At 44.5% G+C, this 26,521-nt stretch overlaps 3 protein-coding genes across 19 annotated transcripts in view; 2 read left to right on the top strand and 1 right to left on the bottom strand.

Moving 5' to 3' along the window:
- LOC103695549 (putative triglyceride lipase) overlaps nt 1–1,521 on the bottom strand; it is a 46,644-nt gene extending 45,123 nt beyond the window's left edge. For 5 of the 16 annotated variants that reach the window (XR_015976326.2, XR_015976327.2, XR_016399894.1 and 2 more), the window contains exons 1-2: nt 1,058–1,520; nt 879–937 (exon numbers count right to left, since the gene is read on the bottom strand). Coding sequence is in view for 5 of the 16 variants with exons in the window: in XM_088718355.2 (XP_088574481.1) it covers nt 879–937; nt 1,058–1,366 (368 nt within the window). In the remaining 11 variants the exon portion in view is untranslated. Of the gene's footprint in view, nt 1–878; nt 938–1,057 lie in introns of all 16 variants that reach the window. The other 11 variants (XR_005510348.3, XR_015976328.2, XM_088718356.2 and 8 more) reach the window with 5 other exon arrangements.
- A 6,697-nt stretch (nt 1,522–8,218) lies between these two features.
- BAM1 (beta-amylase 1) lies at nt 8,219–10,767 on the top strand. Its single transcript, XM_008776910.6, has 4 exons — nt 8,219–8,987; nt 9,232–9,442; nt 9,549–9,659; nt 9,744–10,767. Exons 1-4 carry the CDS (start codon nt 8,380–8,382, stop codon nt 10,530–10,532), a joined length of 1,719 nt encoding a protein of 572 aa, XP_008775132.3. The 5' UTR covers nt 8,219–8,379; the 3' UTR covers nt 10,533–10,767.
- An 11,807-nt stretch (nt 10,768–22,574) lies between these two features.
- LOC103695547 (pentatricopeptide repeat-containing protein At5g16860-like) overlaps nt 22,575–26,521 on the top strand; it is a 4,472-nt gene continuing 525 nt past the window's right edge. The window contains exon 1 of one of the 2 annotated variants that reach the window (XM_039123187.3): nt 22,575–26,353. In XM_039123187.3, the coding sequence (XP_038979115.3) occupies nt 22,887–25,829 (2,943 nt within the window). In that variant the 5' untranslated portion in view covers nt 22,575–22,886 and the 3' untranslated portion in view covers nt 25,830–26,353. The remainder of the gene's footprint in view (nt 26,354–26,521) is intronic. The other variant, XM_039123191.3, reaches the window with a different exon arrangement.

Genomic DNA, 26,521 nt, shown 5'->3' with positions numbered 1-26,521 from the left:
CTCCCTCTCTTTCCCGCTCGCTCTCTCTCTCTCTCTCTCTTTTCTTCTCTTTCCTTCTCTTTCTCCCGCTTCATTGACTTTTATTTCGTTTCGGTCGCCGAAACCATTCCGGTCCACTACCGGTACGGTCGGTACGCCCCGAACCGTTCGGTTTGGGACAGTTCCGCCGACCATGCATCTTAGGACTCAAGAAGCAATATATTATGGTTGCAGTTCTTGAGAAAACATATTGCAGCTTAGTTTTCAAAGTTAGCATACTCTGCACTTTAATCTTTGATTTATTTACAGATTCCAGAAAGAAATCAGATCTTATATCAATTTCAGATTGTATGAAGGTGTAGATTCAATCGTCACAATCTTTTGTACATCTGTGGTATCAAAGAATCTCAAGGTCATAAGTTAATATCTGAGTATTCATTTTAGCTAAATCATATATATGATTTTGGGGTGTCGGTGTCCTATTAAGAAATATCTCTTAAAATGTGAGATGTAATGATTACAATTTAAAAGCTCGGTAGATTTTAAGGGGAGAAAAAAGAAAAAAAGAAAGAGAGATATAGAGAGACAGAACGAAAATCTCTCTTTTCAATTTTTGCAGGACAACCAGCAAATTAGACTATAGTTTTCCTGAAGCAACATGATCATGTAACATGTACATGAACAAAGCAGCCCTTTTATTAATTCAGTAACAGCGTCATGCTAGACGCAACCCCAGCACTAATGCAGAAAAATATCAAGAACTTGTAACCCCAGCTACTTAGAGAGAAAGAATAGGATATGAAACCTACTTAGCGATCTAAAAGAATTCAATTTGCAAGAAAAGAGCAACACTACAAAAATATCAATCTACGCAACAAAAAAACGAACATGCAACCTACTTGGACAAAAACACAGTCTGACAATCAGCGGCATCAATTTCTCGCCACCCAACATCTTTCTAGCAAAATAAAAAAAAAGAAAGCATCAAACGAATTTCCAGACAAGAAAAGAAAGAAATCCGGAAAAAAGAAGGCCAGAAAGAAAAGGAAATAAACAGGAGAAATATATGGAGGATTACGGGTGGGCTGGTATAGGAGTCGAAGGCGAACCCAGCGAGCACGACAGCAAGGTTGATATCAAAAGGAGGCCGCTGCGCCTCCTCCGAGCCGGAACGAAGGACCGCTTGGCCGCCGCCGCCGCCGCTTGCTCTTCCGCGGGGCCTCAAAACCCGAACTTTCTTGGGTATTTCGAAGCAGAAAGCCCTCGCGTCCCACGTAGAGACGGGTTTCTTGATACGAACGGAGGGTCTCGAAGAAGTAGGCAAGGAGAAGGGATGAAAGGGAAAGGAGCGGAGAGGAGGAACGTGGGAGCCCTTCAGAGTAGCCATTAGCGAGGGGCTTCGATGGGAGCTTCTACTGAAGCGCGGAGACCATCATTCTTCTTTACAACGTGGTCCTCTCTCTTCTTGATTGATAATAGCGAGGGAAGAAAAGGAGATAAGGAGAGGGAACTTGTAACGGCGACGGCAGGGAGGATGCCATGTTTCCATAACAGCGTTATTATATGATAACAGAGCTCGGTCAAACTGCTTCTTCACTCGCGTGCTTCCGGTTGCAACAGCTTTATTCATGCACGTCCAACATCAATTGGTTATGAAGTAGATCAATTGGAGACATGGTCCGGCTAATGTGTGTCGACCTGGACTCAACCAATTCTATTTAATGACCATATTCTAGCCATCATTTACCACATGACCATATATTTAAATAAGTATTCCATATTATAACAAATTATTTTGCTAAATAATTTGTTATAATATCTGCTATATTTTTCTCTATTTTTTCTCAATCATACATATTCTCAATCATACATAGAGAGAGTGAAGATGTAAGCTGGTCATTATTTTCTGATGTATTTGGTTCGTAGCTAGAATTAGAATCAAAATTAAAAAATCAAATAAAGACATATTTGGTTGGAAGGAATTAGGCTATGAAATGGGATAGGAATGAGTTGACTCCCATTCCTACTATTTAGTTGGGGAGACTCCCATTCCTATTCTAATCTCCCCAAATTCAATCTAACTCTCACTTAATATTCAAATCCTATTCTGATTCTAATCACGAACCAAATACGTCAAAGAATATGATCATTCCGCTATCCATTCCAAGCCATTTCAATTGCGATTCCGATTTACATTTCGACCGTGAACCAAATGCATCCCAGATATAAGGATATTTTTGGAAAATCAATAAAAGAGAGAAATATTTTTATTTATTTGATCGAGCGGAGTTAGAGTTTAGATATTAAGGCTCGATCGATCTCAAGTCGACTTTTGAGTCTGAATATTTTTAACGAATCAAACTCGAACTTTTAGCTACTCGCCTCGGCATAGCTCGATTGCACAACCTAGGATGACAATGTTTACTACCGTGGCGTTTGAAGATGCGAAGAAGGTGCTAGAAAATTGTCAACCAAATATGGAGGTTAGAATTACCGGGTTTTCAGACTTTGCAACGAGCCCTTCAGCATGCAATCTGGAACAGGGGTTTGGACTTAAAAGGAAAGCTGTCCTCTGCACTAATATCTCGCACGACTTGGACAATACGGCTTGCAGAAACCTTGATCATAAAATGGAGCTTTGCCTCTCCTAGAGAGATGCAAACCTTGATATTCCCCGGTTGCATAAATCTTAAAAGTATATGTTACCAATTGAGACTACAGTATATGTTACTGAATGGCAGATATTACCAAGGACATGAATTGGCATCTTCATGGAGGTCTTATCTTGCGTCATCTTGAGATTCTGAATCCATATTGCTAGCCACCATGGAGCTCGAGAAATGGGATAGAATTGTAGTGCTAATTTGCAACAGTCAAGAAGTAATAACCATTTTAGCATTAAATTACAACACAAAACCCAGGCTCGGATGGCACTACAAAGCAAAAATTACATCTTTAACCCACAAAATATGGATCGATATTGTTGGGGGAAAAATGGATCGCTCAAAGCACATGGTCAAATCGTCGACACTTGATGACGGATGTGATGACAGCAAGCATACTCTCAGCAATCACGACCTCAGAGCGCCCGACCTCGGGGTGCCCGACCTCAGAGCGCCCGACCTCAGAGCACTCGACCTCGGCATCGACGACCCCAGAGCTCACGACCACGATCTCGGCATGACCTTGGCAGGATGGTCTCGGCTGAGTTAAGCCCGATCGACCTCAAGGCCAAGAAAGACCCAGTCAAAGGAAGAAACCGACCCCCACTCCAACGAAAATGAAGTCCTCCATATCCGGGATCAAATCCCACGATTTCCGCCTCAACGGCTGCCGACATTTAAATTCACGCGACCTCAAGGGATCGCCAGCTAAACAGAAATCTCGGGCCGATTACGGTAATCTTTTGGTGGCCAACATCGCCAGCAAAATGAAAAATGCAAACATGAGAAGAAGAAAAATAAGATCAGGCTGTCTCTGAAGTAGAGCCGACTTCGGGAGCGGCCACGGGAGCAACCTCAGGTGCGACCTCGGGAGCGGCCTCAGGTGCGACCTCAAGAGCAGCTTCAGGTGCACCCTCCGAAGCAGACTCAAGAGCCACTTCAGGAGCACCCCCAACTGCTTCTCTAGAGGGGACCTTGCGAGCAACTTGCTCAGCTGCCCCGGCCTCGGCCTCGGCCTCAACGATGGCACACTCAGTCTCGGCCTCAGGACTCTCGGGCGCATTGTCAAGCGCGTCGTCATCCTCGGGGCTTTTGGGTGCGCTGTCGTCCTCAGCGACCCCTAGACGAGGTTAGAGACTGCTGAGGTCAAGCTTGGGGCAAAGCTTCCAAACTTGGGACAGGCAACGGATGAGCCCGTCAACCACCTCTTCCTCCATCAGATCCCGGAACTCGGCCGACTCGTGGAAGATCTGCACCGCATTCCGGGCTCGCTCTGATGCCCTCTTCTCTCGAGCCTCGAGTTGCTCGATCTTCAGCCAGAGAACTCCCACTTCATACTTCTGGCCTGAGAGCCCGGACTGGGCATCAGCCAAGCGGGCCTCGGCCGCACGAAGGGTTGACCTGGTGAGGGTGTGCGAAGCTTCCTCCTCCTGAAAATGCTTAGTCATGAGCTTGAGCTCGGATTCAAGAGCCTCCACCCTCACAGCGGATTCCTTCCACCTGGCCTCGCCCTCGGCGAGCTTTTTCTCTGCGACCTCCTCCCCTCTCTGGCTCCTCCGAGCCCGAGCCTGGTAGTCAGCCGCCGTAGAGACTAGCATGTCGATATCATGGAGGTGCTGTAACAAGAACAGGTAAAGGTCAACCAAAATAAAATCCGGAGGGGTACGAGAATGAAAGTGCTGGAAAAAACTTATCCGGATGGCCAAGCAGTAGGCCTGGTCAACAAAATCACTGACCCAGATGGCATCAAGCTCAACATGGTCAGTCGGAAGCAGTGCGCAGCGGATGACTTGGCGAGCAACTTCGCTATTGTGGAGCGCGGAGTCATCCTCGAAGATCACCCACTCAGGGCAATAGAGCTTTCTCTCGGGGCGATCCTCAACCCCCGAGGAGCTCGGGACATCGGGCCTCGAAGGGCCCGGCAAAGGGCCTGACAAAGGAGCTCGGGAAGAGCTCGGGACCTCGAGGCCGCTCCCCGCCTCCGGTCCTGAGCGCCACAGGCAAATGACCTTGCGGGCTCTCGAAGGGCCCGAGGTCGGGCGAGCATGGGCCACCGGCTCCCCTGCGGCCTCGGCAGGAATCGCGCTCGACAGAAGCTGCGCGCTCGGTAGGGGAAGCCTCCTCCGGTCCAGACTCCCCTACCTTCTTTCGGCTGTTCTTCCGAACAAGCTGAGGGGTTTCAGCTTCGAGGTCCTCAACCTCTATGGGAGCAGAGGTCGAGGCCGACCTAGCCCTCTTCTTGGGCGTAGGGCGAGCTCCGCCAGCCTCGGCTGCCATTTTTTGGTATCGGAAGAGCAGGGCTTCGTTGCTCGACACCATCCCTGAGGTCTCTGAAAAAGAAAAAAAAAGCACAAGTTTCAGATCAACTCAAAAAAAAAGAGCAAAAAGCGGAACGAAAAAATGACGCACAACCGCCCTTACCCTTGAGGCACGCCGAGCTCAGGCCGACATTTATTAGGGTCTCCTCGCTCAGGAGGTCATTCAGACCCCCTTTAGACAGCGAAGAGCCTGAAGGATTCTCTGCTCGCCCTCGGTTAACACAAGAGCTATATTATTGGCCTTGATAATCGGCTGGCCCCACGTCGGGTTGAACCCCCCATGGAAGCTTGGAGGAAAGAAAGAAAAATTTCTCCTTCCACCCACGAATGGAAGGAGCACCTCGAAAAAATGGTCTACCTTCCCGAAGGGCAAAATACAACCATCCTCCGTCTGCGGGGTTAGACTTTAACATGTAACACCCGTGAAAAACATTGACCGAGGTCGGTATGCCGTGAGCAAGGCAAAAAGATAGAAAACCAATTATTATCCTCCACGAGTTAGGAGCGAGATGCGCTGGAACGAGGCGATACATCTCCAGGAGCTCGTTCACAAACCCGTGCAGGAGGCATCTCAGGCCGGCCCGAAGTGTGTCCACGTACACTCCGACCCGACTTGGAGGGGGGCTCGTAACTCTGTCCCATGGCCCTGTGAACTCAAGGGTGAACTCGCATGGGAATGAGAATTGGGTTCAAAGCACACCCAATTCTCCCTCGGTCAGGCTCGGCCTTATCCCGTCCGAATCGTGGCTCATCTCCGGCCCGACTTCCTTCCCACGAGAAGAAGCCCCAGCAGAAGATGAGGGACCACCAGACATCCTTCCCGCTCACAAAAAAAGAGAGGAAGAAGAAGGAAACCGAGGAAGAAGAAGAAGATCGAGGAAGAAGAAGAAGAAGAAAACTGAAGAAAAAGAAGAAGAGAAAACAAGCCTCCAAGCAAGCGTGGGAGGAAACCTACCGTGGTCCCCACTGAAAGCGCCGACGACTAGAAATGGGGGACCGAGAAAGACCTCCAGAAAATACTCAAAGGCACCTTCGGAAAATATGAACAACAATCGGAAAGAAGCAAAACGAAGAAAGGAAGAGACAAAAATTACGGCAGCCAAATAAAGGCTTTTAGGGCCAGGCTAGGGTTTATATAGACCCTCCCAATGGTTCAGATCGATAAGGGCAAGCCGCGCCTCCCATCCAGATCGCGCCACGTGCCGATCTCAGAAATCGAACCAACGTATCAATCTAGATCGTCGCTTTAAAAGCAGAATCGAAACGGCGTCTCGTCGAATACTAGAGCCTCATCATGAACCCACGACTCGAAACCACCTCAAAAAACAAAAAGCCGCCGCCTCGTGCTCTCATTGAAGACGCCCTAAAGCGCTCAAAATGACGAAACAATTTTTAAAGCCGCCTGATCTCGCCAGCATGATAAAAATAGCTACTTCCTTCGCCCGAGCTCGGAAACGGCTCGAACTCGGAAGTCGGGGGTACTGTTGGAGGAAAAACGGGTCGCTCAAAGCACATGGTCAAATTGCCGACACTTGATGACAGACGTGACGACAGCAAGCATACTCTCAGCAGTCACAACCTCAAAGCGCCCGACCTCAGAGCACTCGACCTCGGCATCGATGACCCCAGAGCTCACGACCACGATCTCGGCATGACCTTGGCAGGCATGGTCTTGGCTGAGTTAAGCCCGATCGACCTCAAGGCTAAGAAAGACCCAGTCAAAGAAAGAAACCAACCCCCACTCCACCGAAAATGAAGTCCTCCATATCCGGGATCAAATCCTGCGATTTCCGTCTCAACGGCTGTAGACATTTAAATTCACGCGACCTCAACGGATCGCCAGCTAGCCAGAAATCTCGGGCCGATTCCGATAATTCATTGATTCGCACGATCACGCCCGATCACAGGTAACCGCTACATCCCTTCCTATAAGAAGGGGGGAGCTCTATGCAGGGGACCTCCTCTTCCTCCCCGGCCAATAATACATCTCTAGATCATCACTTTCCTCTCCATTACTTCTCTCCATTAAAAGCCCCTCTCTGACTTAAGCATCGGAGGGCCTACACCGGAACCCCGGCCACAGGCTTCTTGCAGGTCCGCCGAAGACTGCCGTATGCCACCATATCACCAGCCGGAGCTCTTCCTCCTCAGTCTACGGTCATCCTCGGGTCCAATTTCCAGCAACAGATATATTTAAAATTACAAGCCATAGGCCCCACTTCCTTTGTAATGGCCCAAGAGATAGCATGACATAAATGCATGACGTGCACATCTCTCTCTCTCTCTCTCTCTCTCTCTCTCTCTCTCCCCACATATGTCTCTCATACACAGAGATAGAGCAATTATTTCTCATATTGTGTCTACGAAGCATGAATATATAGCTAAAAAATAGCATTAATTTTGTGGTCTTTAGAGAAACATACGACCATATAGGACTTTGTATATATATGTGTGCAAACATAATACGTTGACATTGTAGAGTAAAAGGCAAGAACAGAATTTTTTTAAAATTTTTTAAAAAACTAACAGTTAGCTAATAAATCCTAATTCTAATTAAACAATTTTGCAAACTCATCACTAAAAAATAAAAACAACTGCGAAGAATAATGGCTAGCGTCCCAGGACTTTTATTCAAGGGACCTCCACTTAGACATGAAGCCCTTCACAAACTAGATTGGTGCAAAACTGCAAATGCTTCCCTCATCCTCACCCTAATCTCTTGCTGCAATCCAACCCACAAAACTATCCGCAAAGCATCAACTTGGCAATCTCCAGTGCAGTGGAATAAAAACAACCTTCCCAATGTCTGGACTCTGGAGTCCTCTCCAATAATGCATAAGTTCCAGGTCCTACGATTACCAGTAACATCGAAGTTTGGCCAGCCGCCTTAGCGAGCAGTTGGCAATACTCCTAAGCATCACGTCGACTGGCCGCCCAATTAACGAGACCAAGTTGCTTAACCGGCCGTCCAAACGCATGGCGTTCGCCAAAATTCGCGACTCTCTCGTGATGGCCATCGCCAGCGAGTTCCCGAAGCCTCCAGGAGCGCACGCCACCGCGTAGAGATCGGCAAACGTGTCGCCGTCCCCAGTTCAGAAGGGACACGCGGGGTCTTCCCATTGGCCCTACTTCTGTGCGTTGAACTCGGGAGCAACTCACGCTTGGACAAAACCAACCGTCCGTTTAAAAAGAATGGAGAGAGTAATCCTAGCCGCAGGTTATCGCGTGGCTTAAACGACGCGCGAACAACGAAGCCAACGGATCCTTCGAGATCTCTCGCCTGTATAATGTATATAGAGGCTCGCTCTCCTCCACTCATTTATCTAAACAACGTGACCACCGAAATATAGGGAGAGAGTTTTAGCTAAAAATATATATTTATAGAGAGAGAGGGAGAAGGGGAGAAGGGGACGATCGGAATGGCGTTGAATTTAGGTCACCAAATCGGGGTGCTCTGCGGGACGCCGGTGGCGGAGCACGGCGGCGAGCAGCCGGCGACGGCGGTGAGCGCGGCGGCGGTGTGGAGGCCACAGGTGCCGCTGGCTAACCTGCGGTGCCGGCGGCTAGGGGCCGGGGAGATCGACCAGATGTCGCCGCCGGTTAGTCCCTGTCGGTCGCCGGTGCTGGGGACGACGAGGCCGGACCTGTCGGTGGCGTGCCAGGCGCTGGTGACGGACGCGGCGGCGGAGACGGCGGAGGGGGAGGTGAGGGAGTACGGCGGCCGGGCGGAGATGGGAATGGGGAAGGGGGTGCCGGTGTACGTGATGCTGCCGCTGGACACGGTGAGGCCGGGGGGCGGGGTGAACCGGCGGAAGGCGATGAATGCGAGCTTGCAGGCGCTGAAGAGCGCGGGGGTGGAGGGGGTGATGGTGGATGTTTGGTGGGGGATCGTGGAGGCGGAGCGGCCGGGGGAGTACGACTGGGGAGGTTATTCCGATCTGATGGAGATGGCGAGGCGGATCGGCCTCAAGGTCCAGGCCGTTATGTCCTTCCACCAGTGCGGCGGGAACGTCGGTGACTCTTGCACGTGCGTATCCTTCTCCCCTCCTGCTCTTTATCTCTTTCTATTTGTTTTTCTATATATTTCTCTTTTTCCTTCCTGTACGGGCCGCTCGCGTGCCGGCAACGGCAGGGTCGCATGCGCTTGGTAGTTGCGCGGAATCGCCAATCCACGGAAAGCATGTGATTCATCACGTGAATTTCGAGTCTGTTCACGTGGAGCGCTAGCGTCTGTTCACGGGATCATGCCTAAAATGGTGATGCGGGTGCAGGATACCGCTGCCGAGATGGGTGCTGGAGGAGATGGAGAAGGACCCGGACCTGGCCTACACGGACCAGTGGGGACGCCGGAACTACGAGTACGTCTCTCTAGGCTGCGACGCCCTCCCCCTCCTCAAGGGCCGCACCCCCGTCCAGTGCTACGCCGACTTCATGCGCGCCTTCCGCGACCGCTTCCAACCCCTTCTCGGCTCCACCATCGTCGTAAGTCTCTTCTCGGCTCCGTTCCTCATCAAACTTCGAATCAGATCAAACCTAACCCAACCTAACCTAACGCGTCGAGACTCTCTTCTTCTTTACGTGTCGCCAGGAGATACAAGTTGGGATGGGGCCCGCGGGTGAGCTCCGATTTCCATCGTATCCCGAGCTCAACGGCACCTGGAAGTACCCCGGCATCGGCGCTTTCCAGTGCTATGATAGGGTATTTATTCTTTTGGATTCTGATGAGAGATCGGGGGATTGTGATCAGATCTCACCGGAAAGTTTGCTTTTGGCTGTGTTGCAGTATATGCTGAGCAGCCTGAAGGCGGCGGCGGAGGCGGCGGGGAAGCCGGAGTGGGGCCACGGTGGGCCCTCCGACGCCGGGAACTACAACAGCTGGCCGGAGGACGCCCCGTTCTTCCAGCGCGAGGGCGGATGGAACGGCCCGTACGGCGAGTTCTTCCTCACCTGGTACTCCCAGATGCTCCTCGACCACGGCGAGCGCGTCCTCTCCGCCGCGACTTCTGTCTTCCATGGCGCCGGCGTCAAGATCTCCGTCAAGGTCGCCGGCATCCACTGGCACTACGGCACCCGCTCCCACGCCCCTGAGCTAACCGCCGGCTACTACAATACCCGCTTCCGCGACGGTTACCTCCCGATCGCGCAGATGCTGGGCCGGCACGGGGCGGTGTTCAACTTCACGTGCGTGGAGATGCGGGACGAGGAGCAGTCCGGGGAGGCTTGCTGCCGGCCGGAGGGGCTGGTGCGGCAGGTCGCGGCGGCGGCGCGGGCGGCCGGGGTGGGGCTCGCCGGGGAGAACGCGCTGCCGCGGTACGACGAGACGGCGCACGACCAGATCGTGCAGACGGCCGTAGAGGGCGAGAAGATGAAGGCGTTCACGTACCTCAGGATGGGGCCGGATTTGTTCCAGCCGGATAATTGGAGGCGGTTCGTGGCGTTCGTTAAGAGAATGGGAGAGGGGAGGGAAGGTGGAGGCCAGTGCCGGGAACAAGTGGAAAGGGAGGCGGAGAAATTCGTGCACGCCACCGGCCCGCTGGTCCAGGAGGCTGCCGTGGCGTTGATGAACGGCTAAAGGAAAAAATAACGGGGTACACTGTATTTTAATTTGCATCTTTTATTTATAACATTGGAGTATATATTACCGGTGGTGGGGAGAGTGAAGGACTGAAGTGGGGATATATTGTTTTCAGTTTGCTGCAGTTATTACAGTGGAGTCGGATCATTACAGTGGGGAGTGTGAAACGATCAAATTATTGGCGTATATTATCTGTTGCTCGAAGGTTAATGAAGTGTTTGTCCTTTTTTTTTTTTGTTGTTGTTGGTCCTTTACTTGCTGCTTCTACATATAACAACGGATGCTTATTATCTCGAGTACCTTTTTTGCCATGATATGCAAGAGCTTCAATTCTAGCTGCAGTTTTTTTACTCTTCTGAAATGTGGTGAAATTACTGGGCATATAATTGTAAATATGCTAGGAGACTTAGCCGCAAAAAGAAATCGAAGAAAACAGAGATGGAGCTCCACATGATATTGTCAAAATGGTGGCTAATGTTGCGGGCCTTCCGATCCGACAACAGCACAGTCCCAACCAACTGACGACGGAGAATGGCCCGCGTCCCCCACGAAGTATTGTGGTGCATCCAGCGCTACGGGGGGAATTTTTTTTCAGCCCGTGCGTCCAGCGCTTCGGGGGAAATTTTTTCCGACCCGCGCGTCCAGCGCTGACGGAGGGATATCCGCACGGTTTTGCCCCACAAAAGACGCCTCGTGAGGAAAGAGGTTTTCCCTCCTTATAAGGCACATACCTTTCCGCTGCCTAGTCGGTATGGGACTAAATTCGGCACCACACCCATAACATAGCCCCCCCAGCAGGAAGGTCTTGGGCCGGCCTGAGTCGACGCAACCCCCCAGGCCCAGGAAGAGTTTCTATGTACGGGAAGGCCCCTTCCTGGCGCGCCATCTGTTGCGGGCCTTCTGACCCGACAACAGCACAGTCCCAACCAACTGACGACAGAGAACGGCCCGCGTCCCCCACGAGGTATTGTCCGCTCTGGAACTCCGGCCCGCGCGTCCAACGCTGACGGAGGGATACCCGCACGGTTTTGCCCCACAAAAGGCGCCTCGTGAGGAAAGAGGTTTCCCCTCCTTATAAGGCACAGACCTTTCCGCTGCCTAGTCGGTATGGGACTAAATTTGGCACCACACCCACAACAGTTAACATAAGAAGCAACTCAATCGAACTCACTCTTAGCTTCAAAGATCGAAACAGAATCATCTTCTATAGATTAGCTAATAGAGGGTAAGTTCTGATGGGGAAAAAAGTGGACCATCCCACAAAATATAATTAAAGCACCTGAATCCGATGGCAGGCGTAATCTCAATAAGAATGACCTCGGCAGGAACGACCTCGGCAAGCACGACCTCGGCAGGCATGACCTCGGCAGAAATGACCTCGGCACGCATGGTCTCGGCTGAGCAAAACCCAATTGACCTCGAGCCGACCCCGACTCCACCAACAGTCAAGCTGGTCCGCCTAAGGACCATCAAATTCTCTATATCCAGGATCAAATTCCGCAATCTCCGCCACAACAGCTGTCAATATTTGAATTCACACAATCTCAACCGATCACCAGTTAGCCCGATATCTCGGGCCATCTAAGGTACTTCATTTAAACCAAGATTTGCGCAATCACGTCCGATTGCGTGTAACCGCTACACCCCTCCTATAAAAGAGGAGGGAGACTCTAGGGAGATCATTAAAATATCTCTCCATTAAAATATCTCCAAAGTTTCTCTCTGACTTAAGCATCGGAGGGCCTTCGCTGGATCCTCCGGCCAAAGACTTTTTGCAGGTCCACCGGAGACAGTCGTCCGCTACCGTACTGCAGCAGAAGCTCCTCCTCCTCGGTTTGCGATCACCCCCGGGTCTATTTTCCAACAATAAGTTCTATTCACATGTTGTTTCATGTTGCCCTATGACAGGTTTTGGTGAGGCTCCACTCTTCTTTTGAAAAATAATATGCGAACCCTCGGTTCATGTTCATGACAGGATGTTGCACTTTCTTTTAATGGTTATACATGGGACTCCATCTTTCTGGTATTTTTATCTAATTAGATTCATTTCCTGCACACTATTTTTGCTAATTAATTGATCATTTAATGTGAATCTAATATTCTTCAAGTTCCTTGTTTAACCTTAAATCTTTTTTTATCTCTTGGTGAGAGAATCTTAAATTACATTTAAGTCAGCAAGCTTCTTATGAAGTTGGCAAAACCCATAGATGTCATTGGAAAAAAACTTCATCAAAGACATACATCTTTACTTTTTTGCAGGCCTTCTGACCCGACAACAGCACAGTCCCAACCAACTGACGACAGAGAACGGCCCGCGTCCCCCACGAGGTATTGTCCGCTCTGGGACTCCGGCCCGCGCGTCCAACGCTGACGGAGGGATACCCGCACGGTTTTGCCCCACAAAAGGCGTCTCGTGAGGAAAGAGGTTTTCCCTCCTTATAAGGCACAGACCTTTCCGCTGCCTAGTCGGTATGGGACTAAATTTGGCACCACACCCACAACAGTTAACATAAGAAGCAACTCAATCGAACTCACTCTTAGCTTCAAAGATCGAAACAGAATCATCTTCTATAGATTAGCTAATAGAGGGTAAGTTCTGATGGGGAAAAAAGTGGACCATCCCACAAAATATAATTAAAGCACCTGAATCCGATGGCAGGCGTAATCTCAATAAGAATGACCTCGGCAGGAACGACCTCGGCAAGCATGACCTCGGCAGGCATGACCTCGGCAGAAATGACCTCGGCACGCATGGTCTCGGCTGAGCAAAACCCAATTGACCTCGAGCCGACCCCGACTCCACCAACAGTCAAGCTGGTCCGCCTAAGGACCATCAAATTCTCTATATCCAGGATCAAATTCCGCAATCTCCGCCACAACAGCTGTCAATATTTGAATTCACACAATCTCAACCGATCACCAGTTAGCCCGATATCTCGGGCCATCTAAGGTACTTCATTTAAACCAAGATTTGCGCAATCACGTCCGATTGCGTGTAACCGCTACACCCCTCCTATAAAAGAGGAGGGAGACTCTAGGGAGATCATTAAAATATCTCTCCATTAAAATATCTCCAAAGTTTCTCTCTGACTTAAGCATCGGAGGGCCTTCGCTGGATCCTCCGGCCAAAGACTTTTTGCAGGTCCACCGGAGACAGCCGTCCGCTACCGTACTGCAGCAGAAGCTCCTCCTCCTCGGTTTGCGATCACCCCCGGGTCTATTTTCCAACAATAAGTTCTATTCACATGTTGTTTCATGTTGCCCTATGACAGGTTTTGGTGAGGCTCCACTCTTCTTTTGAAAAATAATATGCGAACCCTCGGTTCATGTTCATGACAGGATGTTGCACTTTCTTTTAATGGTTATACATGGGACTCCATCTTTCTGGTATTTTTATCTAATTAGATTCATTTCCTGCACACTATTTTTGCTAATTAATTGATCATTTAATGTGAATCTAATATTCTTCAAGTTCCTTGTTTAACCTTAAATCTTTTTTTATCTCTTGGTGAGAGAATCTTAAATTACATTTAAGTCAGCAAGCTTCTTATGAAGTTGGCAAAACCCATAGATGTCATTGGAAAAAAACTTCATCAAAGACATACATCTTTACTTTTTTGAATAAAAGGAGAATCACTTATATATCTTCAATTAAACCATGAATTGCTTACAAATTTCTGAATCAAATTTAACATAATTTGACTTCAACTGTTTAGAATGCTTTGGAAAAAATTAATAGTAATTTTTATTAAATATTACATACTCATATGTCCTAAGTCACAGGTTTCATATTGAGTTGGCAAAGCGAGTTGTATTTATCTAATATATATATTGTAGATAGATTAGTTATTACGTTCACGAGTGGACAACTAGTTTTTTCGTTGACCCTTAATCTATAAGTTTTATCTAAAGTTGGATATGATTACTTTGCATGCTAAATGAATATTCTTCTCTAAGGGATCACAAATTTGCTCATCCAGGGAAGCACTTTTTTAGAGAAACGTGAGATACACAATTGAGTACTTTGATTATGACCCAATCAAAATTCAAGCTACAATAGATTTCTTTCTTCTTTTTTTCTGTCTATGTGGGTTCCATGGATTCCAAAGAACTCAAGAATTCACCATTAGTTATCCCCAAATATCGAGCACCACTGATCAAGAACTTTATCAAGAAGACAGAATATAGCATGCATAAAATTTGAATTTCTTTAATTTTGCGCGCTCAATATTACATGCCTTAACCAGTTACATAACCCTAGTTTTGAGCAGTGTAATAAGTAAATAAATAAATAAAATTGGACATAATTTACACTTGATGTGAATATAAGCAAAGTTGTACATGACAACAAGAACTTAGTTCCAACATAGGCACGTTGGGGTCTACCAATATCTTGACTTGAACTTATCTAGTTTAACGACATGGAGGTCAAACTTGCGTTTGGATTGGTCTACTTTAACAATGTAGTAATTAACTACAACCAAATTTAGAAGACTAAGGCCCTGTTTGGGGAGCTGTTGGCAGTAGAGCTGTTGGAAGTAGAGCTGTCTGAAGTAGAGCTGTTATAAAAAGCTGTTTGCTGTTTGGTAACTACATTCGTAAAGTGCTGTGGTACTTTGTTTTGTGTTTGATAAACAAACTGAGAAAATACTTTTGCATGACAAAATTACCATAAAGGACATTGCATAATATTATACAACAGAACATAATAAAACATAACATAAATTAATACATAAATATACGATATAGTATAATATTATTGTAATATAAAATAATATTATGTTAATATAGCATAATAGTAATATAATTATTAGAGTAAATTAATATTTGGTAATATAACATAATATTAAATTATTTAACATAACATATTAATGTATTATGATATAACGTAATATATATTATATTTATAGTATAATACAATAATAAAAGTATAAAATATTATAATTATTAGTATAAATTAATTTCTCATAATATAACATAATATTAAATTATTTAAAATAACATATTAATGTATTATAATGTAATGTAATATAATATAATATTTATAATATAATACAATAATAAAGGTATAAAATATTATAATTATTAGTATAAATTAATTTTTCATAATATAACATAATATTAAATTATTTAACATAACATATTAATGTATTATGATATAATATAATATGATATTATATTTATAGTATAATACAAAAATAAAGGTATAAAATATTATAATTATTAGTATAAATTAATTTTTCATAATATAACATAATATTAAATTATTTAACATAACATATTAATGTTTTATGCTATAATATAATATGATATTATATTTATAGTATAATACAAAAATAAAGGTATAAAATATTATAATTATTAGTATAAATTAATTTTTCATAATATAACATAATATTAAATTATTTAACATAACATATTAATGTATTATGATATAATATAATATGATATTATATTTATAGTATAATACAAAAATAAAGGTATAAAATATTATAATTATTAGTATAAAATAATTTTCCATAATAATTTCCTATAATTTTCCATAAAATAATTTTCCGCGGTCCAGGGGCTCTTCTTCGTGGTCCACGCTCGAGGAGGACCTTAGCGTAGGCCGCGAGGTTGATGATAAAAAAAACAATAGATTGATTTTGGAAGGTATGGAAAATGATTAAAAATTTTTTCTTCTAAAATATGGTCCAAGAGATGCATACAAAAATTGAAAAAAAAAATACCTTTTCTTACGGAAGGGAGTCTGACGGCTAGAGTACTTGGCTCCAGCAGATTTTTAGGTTTATAAAGGGACAAAGTATGTAATTATGTTATTTTAATATGGGCATTTTTGTCAAAAATACAGCTTTCCGAAAAAGCTGAAACAGCTTCCTCCCAAAAGCTGCAAATTGGAGCTTCCTCCCAAAAGCTGTTTTCAGCTTCCCGCAAAAGCTGAAACAGCTTTTCGAAAAATTTACCAAATACAGTTTTTCATCTAAAAGTACTTTTGGAGGGCCAAAAGCTCCCCCAAACAGGGCCTAACTCTAGTCTAAACTTAAACTTGACCCCAATTGAAGGATGAATCCAACTTCGGAGATCAGGGATGGATAGGTTATCAACATCTTGGAGGACAGGTGGCTATCTGAGGTCCCTCTGCAAGGTTGGCCCACCCTAATTGACCACAGCTAGCTGGAGTGGCACAAAGTTTGTGATCTCTTTGCTCCAAGGGAGTGGAGGTGGGACAAAAATCTAGTTAGACATATGTTTGGGGAACAGCTCGCGGAGCGGGGCCTATCCCTACCGATCCCCACAGGTGAAGCAGTGGACCGGAGAGTCTGGAGCATGACTGGGAGGTCAGTGGTGTGAGCCCAGGACTTATCTGGGGTGGTCGGAAGGACTTTAGCTCGATAGATTGAGGGGGGCTGGATTTGACGAATGCGCATTCACCTCTGGATAGCTTTGTTCCTCTAAAAGGTGGCTTTGGGGTGTCTACCTACCAAAGCCGTGCTGGCACGATAGGAAGTAAGGATCCAATCGGTATGCGCCTTCTGCACAGAGCTGGAGGAGTCCATATACCATGTGCTTCTTGAGTGTTCGCGAGCATGTCAAATCTGGGGGTGTGCTGCAGCCTATCCCGACTAATGGCAGAGGTGGACGTTGCTTGAGGACTTCCTTCGCTTCCTAAAGACCTTTTAGCAGGGGTCTGATCTTGAGGAGAGGGGGGCTTGTGCTGCCTACCTGGCCTACCACTGTTGGCTGGATAGGAATGCCTGGATCTTCGAGGGTGGCAATGCTCCTCCTAGGGTGGTGGCAGATAAAGCTCTACTGCATGCGGCGTAGATTCTCGGCGCTATTACAGTTTCATCTTCCGGGATGGATGGCTAGAGAAATTTGGAGCCCTCATTCTGCTCTTGCAGTGTCTAGAACTGTGCTCATCTCTTAGGTTCCCCCACCCTCCGATTTTTTAAAGGTGAACTTTGATGGTAGCATTGGTGTGGATGGAAGTTGTAGGCATAGAATTTGTGATTAGATATCATGATGCCAGACTAATGGCGGCCGGGGGTCGGTGTATCTTCGACATGTCTGTTGGTTGTGCAAGTTTAGAGCTGCGAGGTGGGAGCTGGGTGCAGACCAGATCCTCCTTGAGGGGAACTCGGCCACGGTGATCGATTGGGTTTGGGGTCGAAGAGGCGATATTTTGAGGCGATGTGGAGGGAGGGCCGCTGCTCCACGACATCCGCAGATTTCTAGGGGAGTATGGCTCTCACTTGGCCACACACGTCAACAGAGAGACAAATGGTACTGTTGACTGGGTTGCCTTCTTTGCTGCTTACAACTTCGGTGGATTCATATGAGGAAACCAAGGCCCCTTACCTGACCCCCTACGTGGACTCCTATTTTCTGATTTTGTTGGCCGCATTCACAACTATATAAGCCGCCGTTGTACCAAAAAAAAAAAGAGTTGGAAAGTATCTAGAAAATAAAATGAAGAACATGTATTTTTTATTTTTCTATCAAAGAGAAAAAAAATGTATACCTATTGATAAATTTTTTATTTTATTATTTCTTTTGAAAAATACTTGAATCTATATTCTACACTTCTTTTAATGGTAGAATGAATATAAAATAATCAAAAATCATCTAGTTTTACAAAATTCATCAAAAGTTATGTAATATAGAAAAGTGTGTAGAATTGATGAATTGGTTGTTATTGACAATTTTAAGCATATCCAAAAGAAAAAATAAAGTATGTACTTTGTTCATTTTTTGTCAAACTTCGAACTCGGAGTGCATACGTGCAGGATGGACTATACAAGCATGCAAGGCTACTGATCAAAACAATAATAGCAATTCTTTAATTCATAGAAATTAAATCAATTTAAATCAAGATCTAAATAAATAATTTTAATAATCAATTATTCCAAAATGACATAAGTCAAAATATGCCAACTAACTATTATGATTCAATTCAAATAAAATGTTAAAACTAAACAAGTCTAATTAGTCTAAACTGGAAGTCCAATAATTATGAATATCTTTTTAGCGCACTCTCCTAAGTTCCGAGCAATCATTAGTCAGAATCAGAAAAATAAAAAAAATAGAATAATGAGCCACACCAGCCCAATAAGCAAGAGAACACAATAAATAGGGTCTAAGCATATCAAACAAATAGCAAGATACTAATTAAGAATAAATCAAATTTTGTAATACATACATCTTTTTAAAAATTATTATTAGTATTTTTAGAAACTAATAATAGAGACCCAAATCAGGCTATGGCCACATAAGCTAGTGGCATGGGTTGAAACTAATTTTTTAGATTACAAGTTGATAGGATCATCGAATAATCTTCATTGGCAAGGTCATATCATAATCATGCTGAGAATACATACATATGAAATAAATTTTATAATTTGCTTAGTCATATTTTTTAAATTTGATAACATAATATATAACATATTTTTAAGAAAATACTATTGTAAAATAGCATGCACGACTCATTTAACCAATTATAAAATAGATATCACTATCAAATTTAATAAACTAATTATCATTTTACTAAAAAAATGGAAAACATACTTTGAAGCATTAGGTTACTTATCTCTTTTCACTTCAAAATTCTACTTTAGTTAGACTGGTGAAATTCATCTATTTTAATATCATTAAAATATAATTATTTTTATCATTATCTTAGAAGCTAAATAAAGTTAAAAAATTAAAATACGACTGGGGATACGACCTCATCCTTCAAATTAGGTCGGTGAGGTGGTGTGCCCAATTGCTCGGGTCAATCTGAATAAGGCGAACTAAACTCATCTAGAAGAGTGATTATGCCCAAAGAATAACGCGGCTATCGCAGTATATATTGGGGTGTCGATTCCACAGGAAGAAGGTAGGAACGCTAAAAGGAACTACAAAACTAAAAAGAAATATTAAAGCAGTAAAATGTGATGTGAATATTTAAAAGTAAATTGACAATTAGATTGTAGTAGTGAAAATATGTGACCAGAATTAATGGCAGCAAAGCATCGGAAATTTCTCACTTGAATCAAGTAATTCCATTCATATTTGATCCATTGGATAACTCAATTGAGATCATAGTACCAGATTCTCTAATCGGAAGATATAGCATTATAATCAAAATATTTAGTGGTAATTCTAAAAAATCATTCTCCTCTTTTAAAACCAATGATTGTTATCCTTTTGGACTCAGATTCAAAGATAAAAATATACCCAATGGCAATATTTCAGCAAAAAATCACAACTGGATAAATAATTAAATCTAGATATAATCAAGCACCTCAACAATTCTATAGAAAAAGACATGGCTGAATCTATGAAAAGAATATGTTCAAGATTATCCCAACACAAGAAAGATCTATTGATGAGAAATGATAAACAAGAATTATATCAACATGAGAATCTATTACATAGATCAAATATAAATGAAACTACCATCATCCAAGCGAGTTCATCCCTAGCTTCACCAAAGAATTAGCTCTCCATGAATTTTTGGCTCCTCTTGATGATTTCTTTGTAATGCAGCCTTTTTTCCTTCAGAACGGCGTGCTCCTCCAAGTATATATATGGTTTTGGGGCTAAAAACCCTAGGAAACACGACTTAGACACGTTTGCATGTGTTTTTCCGACTTTACCCTCGAGCACCAACGTCAGCATGAAGTTTGGGAGGCTCTCCAGATTGCATCTGATCTTCAAATTTTGTGTTCTTATAGTCATTAGAAAGATCTGGAAGTCTAGTTTCCATCAAAATTTGAATCATCTCAATTGGACTTCTGTAGATCCCGAAATTATCGAAATACTATATAAATATATGATCTGTCAGGGCCCAAGCTGGCGGTTTAGGGAAACCTAACTTTGCAACTTCATAACTTTCTCTCTGGAGCTCCAATTGACCTGATTCTTAATGCATATGAAACCTCAACATGTCTACTTCATCCCCACCAAGTTTCATTTCATTCGAACTGCAATGGGATATTCAAGCTCCTTAACTCTATTCCTACAATAAAATCACCAAAATCAATTAAGACTTGGACACTTTGTGAAGTAAAGCTCAGATTAGAAAAATATCACAAACCATGCTTAAGTCCAAAAAATCAAACCTAAAGTGGTAGTGTTAAAAAGGTACATTTTCATGCACCTATCAAAGAGCTATAATTTAGATGGCTTAATAAAGATTAATGGTAACCAAATTCACAAAGCCAGGTGCTAGGTTGGTATGCCGCTCGGGTATCAAGATTGTGCAAGGTCTCTACACCGGGGTTAACTTGGATCCGAGCAAAAGAGAGTCATGGCTTTGAACTAAGATTCTTGAGTCTTGCTTAGAGAGAGAAAGAGAGAGAAGAGAGAAGGAAGAGTCTCAACCCGAATTCGATTAAGGGTATGGGTTTGGTTGTCAGTCTGGGTTAACTTGAATCAATCAATATGTATGGCCCCATGAGTTAAAGAGAGAGAAAAGAGGACTTGAGAAATTAATCTATAAATAAATAAATAAAATGGAAAGAAAGAAAGAATTAGAGGAGGAAGAAGAAGAAGATAGAATGCAAAGAAGAATGGCAGGGAAGAGAGGGAAGAAAAGAAAGGGAAGAGAAAGGAACATGGTCCGGTGGTGGCGCGACCTTGGGCACAATGGTGTAGTCGGTGGCGCAACTGGAAGCAAAGTGCCACAATGGTTCGAGCGTGCATCGGAGGAAATGGAGGAAGGAGAAAGGGGCAGCGCCCCAAGCTGCCCAAGGTAGCAGCCACCTGGCCAAATAGGCAATGGGAGGATAGGACTCGCCGGCGAGTTGCAGGGGCAGTGGACCTTGCAGCGGCGGTTGTAGCTTTTGATGAAAAGAGGTGGGTCTTGGAACAACAGAAGCAAGGCAACCAGAAATCCATAGAAAAAGAAGGGATTCAGGGGTGGCAGAGCTTGGTTGTGGCAACATGTCGGCCGTCGAAGGTAAGGAAGAAGAAGGGAGGGAGCGCGATGGTGGATCAAGTGGAGGGAAAGGAGGGATTTTTAGATGTTTCAGATGGGGTTAGCTCCGCTCATTGCACTCGTTCATGATCATGGCGGCTGTTTGCACGACCCAACAGCCCGCGAAGTTGTCACTAGCCATGACCCCGCGGACTTATCTTCTCAATGGCCGACAGATCGGGCATGAAAATGTGGTTCCTCTATTCGGATCCAATTTTTTTTTTTTTTGAATTTTCGAATTGAAGTTGGTTGATGTTGCCGACTTCAATCTGGGATGGCTCATATGGGCCGGTTCTCACATTTTTCTATCAAAAGAATATTATAGGCAAGTGGGAATAATTCAGTTAGATTAGGACAAATCATCATTTTCAGTTATTACCCTTTCCTGTCTTGGTGGTTGAGATATTTGAAATTTATTTGATAGTTGAGGGTTTGATTCAACTCTTATAAAGTAATGTAATTTAAATTATTTAGGGCCAATTTTGTGTACAAATGTTATTTCATCAATTTAATAATATTTTTTAAAATTTAATAATATTTTAACAATAGTATAACCATGCGGTATAACATTACCTAATGGAAGGTGATGAGAGGGGTCAACATGCAGAAAAATTCAAAATAGGGTTAGACATGTCAATTGCAATTTGCAGGGTTAAATATGCAATTGAATATTTGTATAAGGACAGACATGCAAAAATCTTTAGTAAAATATTTAAAAAAAGTTAAATTCTGACGGTTTTATATAGGTCCTGAATGTAGATGGAAGCATTAAGGGCTGCAAATGAACCAACTTGGGACATCTTTGGTCTGGCTCGACAGCGTGCTCTCATCCAAACTTAATCGAGCAGCATGAAAACAAGCTTCAACCTTATTTATGGCATTGGAAAATGAATCAAACTTAAACATTTATAGTTAGGAAAAGCTCAATGCTACTAGTCCGGCTTAATGCCTGACTCGGCAATTTAGCATTCGATCATCTTATTTTTGTCTATAATTCCTGCAGGTTACATCAATCCCAAATGTCAAAATCTATCATGCCATAAGGCATAGAGTACTTCTCATGCACAAGAAACGGGATCCCCATGGTATGACACTATTACTTATAATGTAGCTAAGAGGAGTAAAAAAAAGGACGAGGTTCAATTTGAAAGGATCTGATCTTGACCCAGTCCGGGCTCGGCTCAACCCAGCCTCTTGCTGTATCCCTGCCACCTGGCATTCAACGCCGCTCTTTCTCGGATCCAGCGTCTATGAGATCGAGACCTGAGCGCTCCGAGGTCAGCAAAATTGCCCGGCGGCACCATCAAAGTATCAAACCCAGTTTCTCTTGCAGACCTCCAACTATGGATGACACCTGCCGCCATTAAAACTATCAAGCAATTAAAATGGCTCCTTGCGCCATTCCATTTCCATCCCCTTCTATCTCCATCCGTTCCTCTCCCAGCCGTTCCAAAGCCCTCTTCCCTCTTAACCTCAGCCCAATTAGAAGCTCCAGCACTCACTCCACAGGCATCGGCAATCACGAGAGGCGAAAGAAAGCGACGCCCATCGATCCCCTGCTCCTCCCCCCTCCCACCCCCTTTGATGCCGCCCGCGCACAGGGCTATGCCGGAGCCACCAAGTCCGGCCTCGCAGGAGAGGCCGGCCTCTCCTTTCGCCGCCAGGAGTGCGGCGGCGCCGCCTCTTTTGCAAACACTGCTCGCCTGTTCGACGGAATGCCGCACAGAAATGCCCCGCTCTACGCATCGATGATTGCCTCCCATGGCCGGTCGCGGAGGTGGGAAGACGTGCTCTTGGTGTTCGTTCAAATGCTAAGAGATGGCGCCTTGCCTGATAAGTTCCTCCTCCCGAAGATCCTCAAGGCCTGTTCTGAGCTCGGGAACCTAAGGATGGGCGCCGCGGTTCATGGGTACATGGTGAGAGCTCGTTTGGAGCTCGACGTTTTCATAGGCAATTCCTTCATTGATATGTATGCAAAAAGCGGCGATCTTGCCTCATCGCGAGCCGTCTTTGATCGGATGCCTGAGAAGGATGTCGTCTCGTGGACTGCCCTTGTGAATGCCTATGCTGATGCTGGGCTTCTGGATGAGGCGTCCCAGGAGTTCGAATCAATGCGGGCTAATGGGATTGCCCCGGATTTGATCTCGTGGAATGCTTTGATTTCTGGGTTTGCTCGGAATGGGGAGATTGATGTGGCCCTCCATCTTTTGGAGGAGATGAGAGCGAGTGGGCCCAAGCCTGGTGCCAATTCTTGGAACGGAGTGATCTCAGGAAGTGTTCAAAATGGGAGATTTGAGGATGCTTTGGAGGTTTTCCGTGGAATGTGCTTCCATGAGAATCCAAATGCGGTAACTGTAGCAAGTATTCTCCCTGCCTGCTCTGGTTTGCGGGGGCTGAATCTTGGCAAGGAGCTGCATTCATATGTCATCAAGAAGGGGGTTCAGATGAATGTTTTTGTGGGCGGTTCACTGATTGATATGTATCGGAAGTGTGGAAAATTTGAGTATGCAGAGAGGTTATTTTTGGGGCTGGAGAACAAGAATGAGACAGTGTGGAACGAAATGATTGCTGCATATGCCGACGAGGATAGAATGAGTGAGGCACTTGAGCTTTTTCGGTTGATGCAGGAAGATGGACTGAAGCCTGATGTAATCACCTACAACACTGTTCTTGCTGCATATGCAAGAAAGGGGCAAAAAGATGAAGTATTTAGGATGTTTTCCAAGATGAGTGACATGGGTCTGAAGCCTAATGTCATCTCTATGAATGCACTTGTATCCGGCTTCCATCATTCTGGGCTTACCGGCAAGGCTCTGGAAATTTTTCGAGCTATGCAGTTGCCTGCAATGCCCAACATGAACAACTATGAGCTTCCTATTAAAATGCTGCGGTTATCAATTCAACCAAATTCTGTCACCATAACCTCGGTCCTCTCGGTTTGCACTGGCCTCGAACTACATCATCTAGGAAAGGAAGTCCATGGCTATGTACTGAGAAATTGTTTTGAATCTAACATTTTTGTTTCAAGTGCATTGGTTGACATGTATGCTAAGTGTGAGGATATGACTTCTGCAACCAAGGTGTTTCGTGAAATCAGAGATAAAAATACTGTGTCTTGGAACATTCTGATGGCAGGTTACAACCACAATGGTGAGCCAGAAGCTGCTCTGAAACTATTTCCAGAAATGCTCGAGCAAAACTTTCTTCCTAGTTCAATTACTCTCATGATCCTTCTGCTGGCTTGCAGCAACACAGCAGCTCTGAGGTTGGGGAGAGAATTACATGGCTACATTGAGAAAAACAAACCTGATGGGTACCCGGTTATTCTTGCAAGTGCATTGATAGATATGTATGCCAAATGTGGTAGTATTGCAGATGCCAGAGTAATATTTGATTGTATAAGTCAAAAGGATGTTGCAGTATGGAATGCAATGATGGCTGGTTATTCACTTCACAGGATGGCCAGAGATACCGTTGCCTTGTTTAATGAGATGGAACAATCTGGCATTAAGCCAGACCATGTTACCTTCACTACAGTTCTTTCAGCCTGCAATCAAGAAGGATTTCTGGATGAAGGTTGGAAATATTTCAAAATAATGGAGGATGTCTACGGTGTTGCTCCTACCTTGGAGCATTTCACCTGTATGGTTGATATTATGGGCACCGCTGGTTTACTAGAAAAGTCAGTGAACGTTATTAGAGGAATGCCCTTTGAACCTGATGCTTGTGTGTGGTCTACCCTTCTCAAAGCCTGTAGGCTACATTCAAATTATGAGATAGGACGGAGAGCTGCAAGTGCTCTATTTGAGTTAGAGCCTAGAAATGCTTCAAACTACATTGTACTCTCCAATATCTTTGCCATGGCTGGCATGTGGGATTCTGCTATGAATATAAGGAATGCCATGGAGGATCGTGGTCTAAAGTTGGTTAACGCATGCAGCTGGATACATATAGGTAGGAGAGTTCACTCATTTAAAGCAGGAGATCGCTCACATCCAGAAATTGATAAGATTTTGGATGTTTGGAACAAGTTTGCTGGTAAAATGAGACAAGCTGGTCATGTTCCTCAGGATGTCATGTTCTGTGATGATGGCAAAATTGATCCTTTTGCTTGCTACCATACTGAAAAGCTTGCAGTTTGTTTGGGAATCATCTCTTTGCATACACGCTGTCCAATATGTGTCTTGAAAAATGTCCGCATGTGTGTGGACTGTCATACATCAATAAAGTTCATTTCCAAAATTGATGGACGAGATATTCTTGTGAAAGATGGATGCTTGTACCACCATTTCAAGGATGGCATGTGCAGCTGTAACGAAATGTGGTGAATTAGCAACTAGTAGAAGCTGAAATGGACCATCGACCTTGTGATTTATAAGAGGTCATTATAATGAAGGTGCTATTTTCAAAGGCTTATATGTGTAATGTATCTTGTCCAGAGCTTTTGATGCATCTGTATTGGATGATGATCAACAACCTGGTACATGAAACCAAGATTGGAAAGTAGAATGTCTATGTTACAATTATGTGGCAAATTTGGTACCATTGGAAGAGATGTAAGTTTTGCTTATCTTGACTTTTGGAGGCGACAGAGTAGAATATAATCGAAGATATCCGGGAACAAGACCTAGAGGATATTTGATTCAAGAGGATGCAGGTGGCGAATGTTATCATGAACTTGTTTCACACACCAATGTTTATGCTGCTTCATTAATGATATGGGTCAAGAGGAGATTATGCATTTCTAGTTATGCGACAATCAAACGTAGAGCAAACTAACATACAATATCTACTAGACTCTCTTGATTTGACAACTTTCAGCGGACTTTTCTGACTGTTATTTCGTTTTTGGGTCAGTTTCGCCTTTGAGTTATGTCTGAATCGGAATTAGAAAATCCACTTTGATATTCACTTGCTTTGGCTGCGATAGCTGATCTTATGGTTGGGCATTATGATGAATAGATCAGTTCAACTGTATTTTTATCTCTGCATGCACAGAGCTCTACTCTTCTGTTATGTT

This window comes from Phoenix dactylifera, chromosome 3, assembly GCF_051530095.1.
Source record: "Phoenix dactylifera cultivar Ajwa chromosome 3, Ajwa_hap1_PhDact_Kaust_v1.1, whole genome shotgun sequence".
In the NCBI taxonomy this organism is placed as follows: Eukaryota; Viridiplantae; Streptophyta; class Magnoliopsida; order Arecales; family Arecaceae; genus Phoenix; species Phoenix dactylifera.
This window is presented reverse-complemented; position numbering and strand designations above follow the sequence as displayed.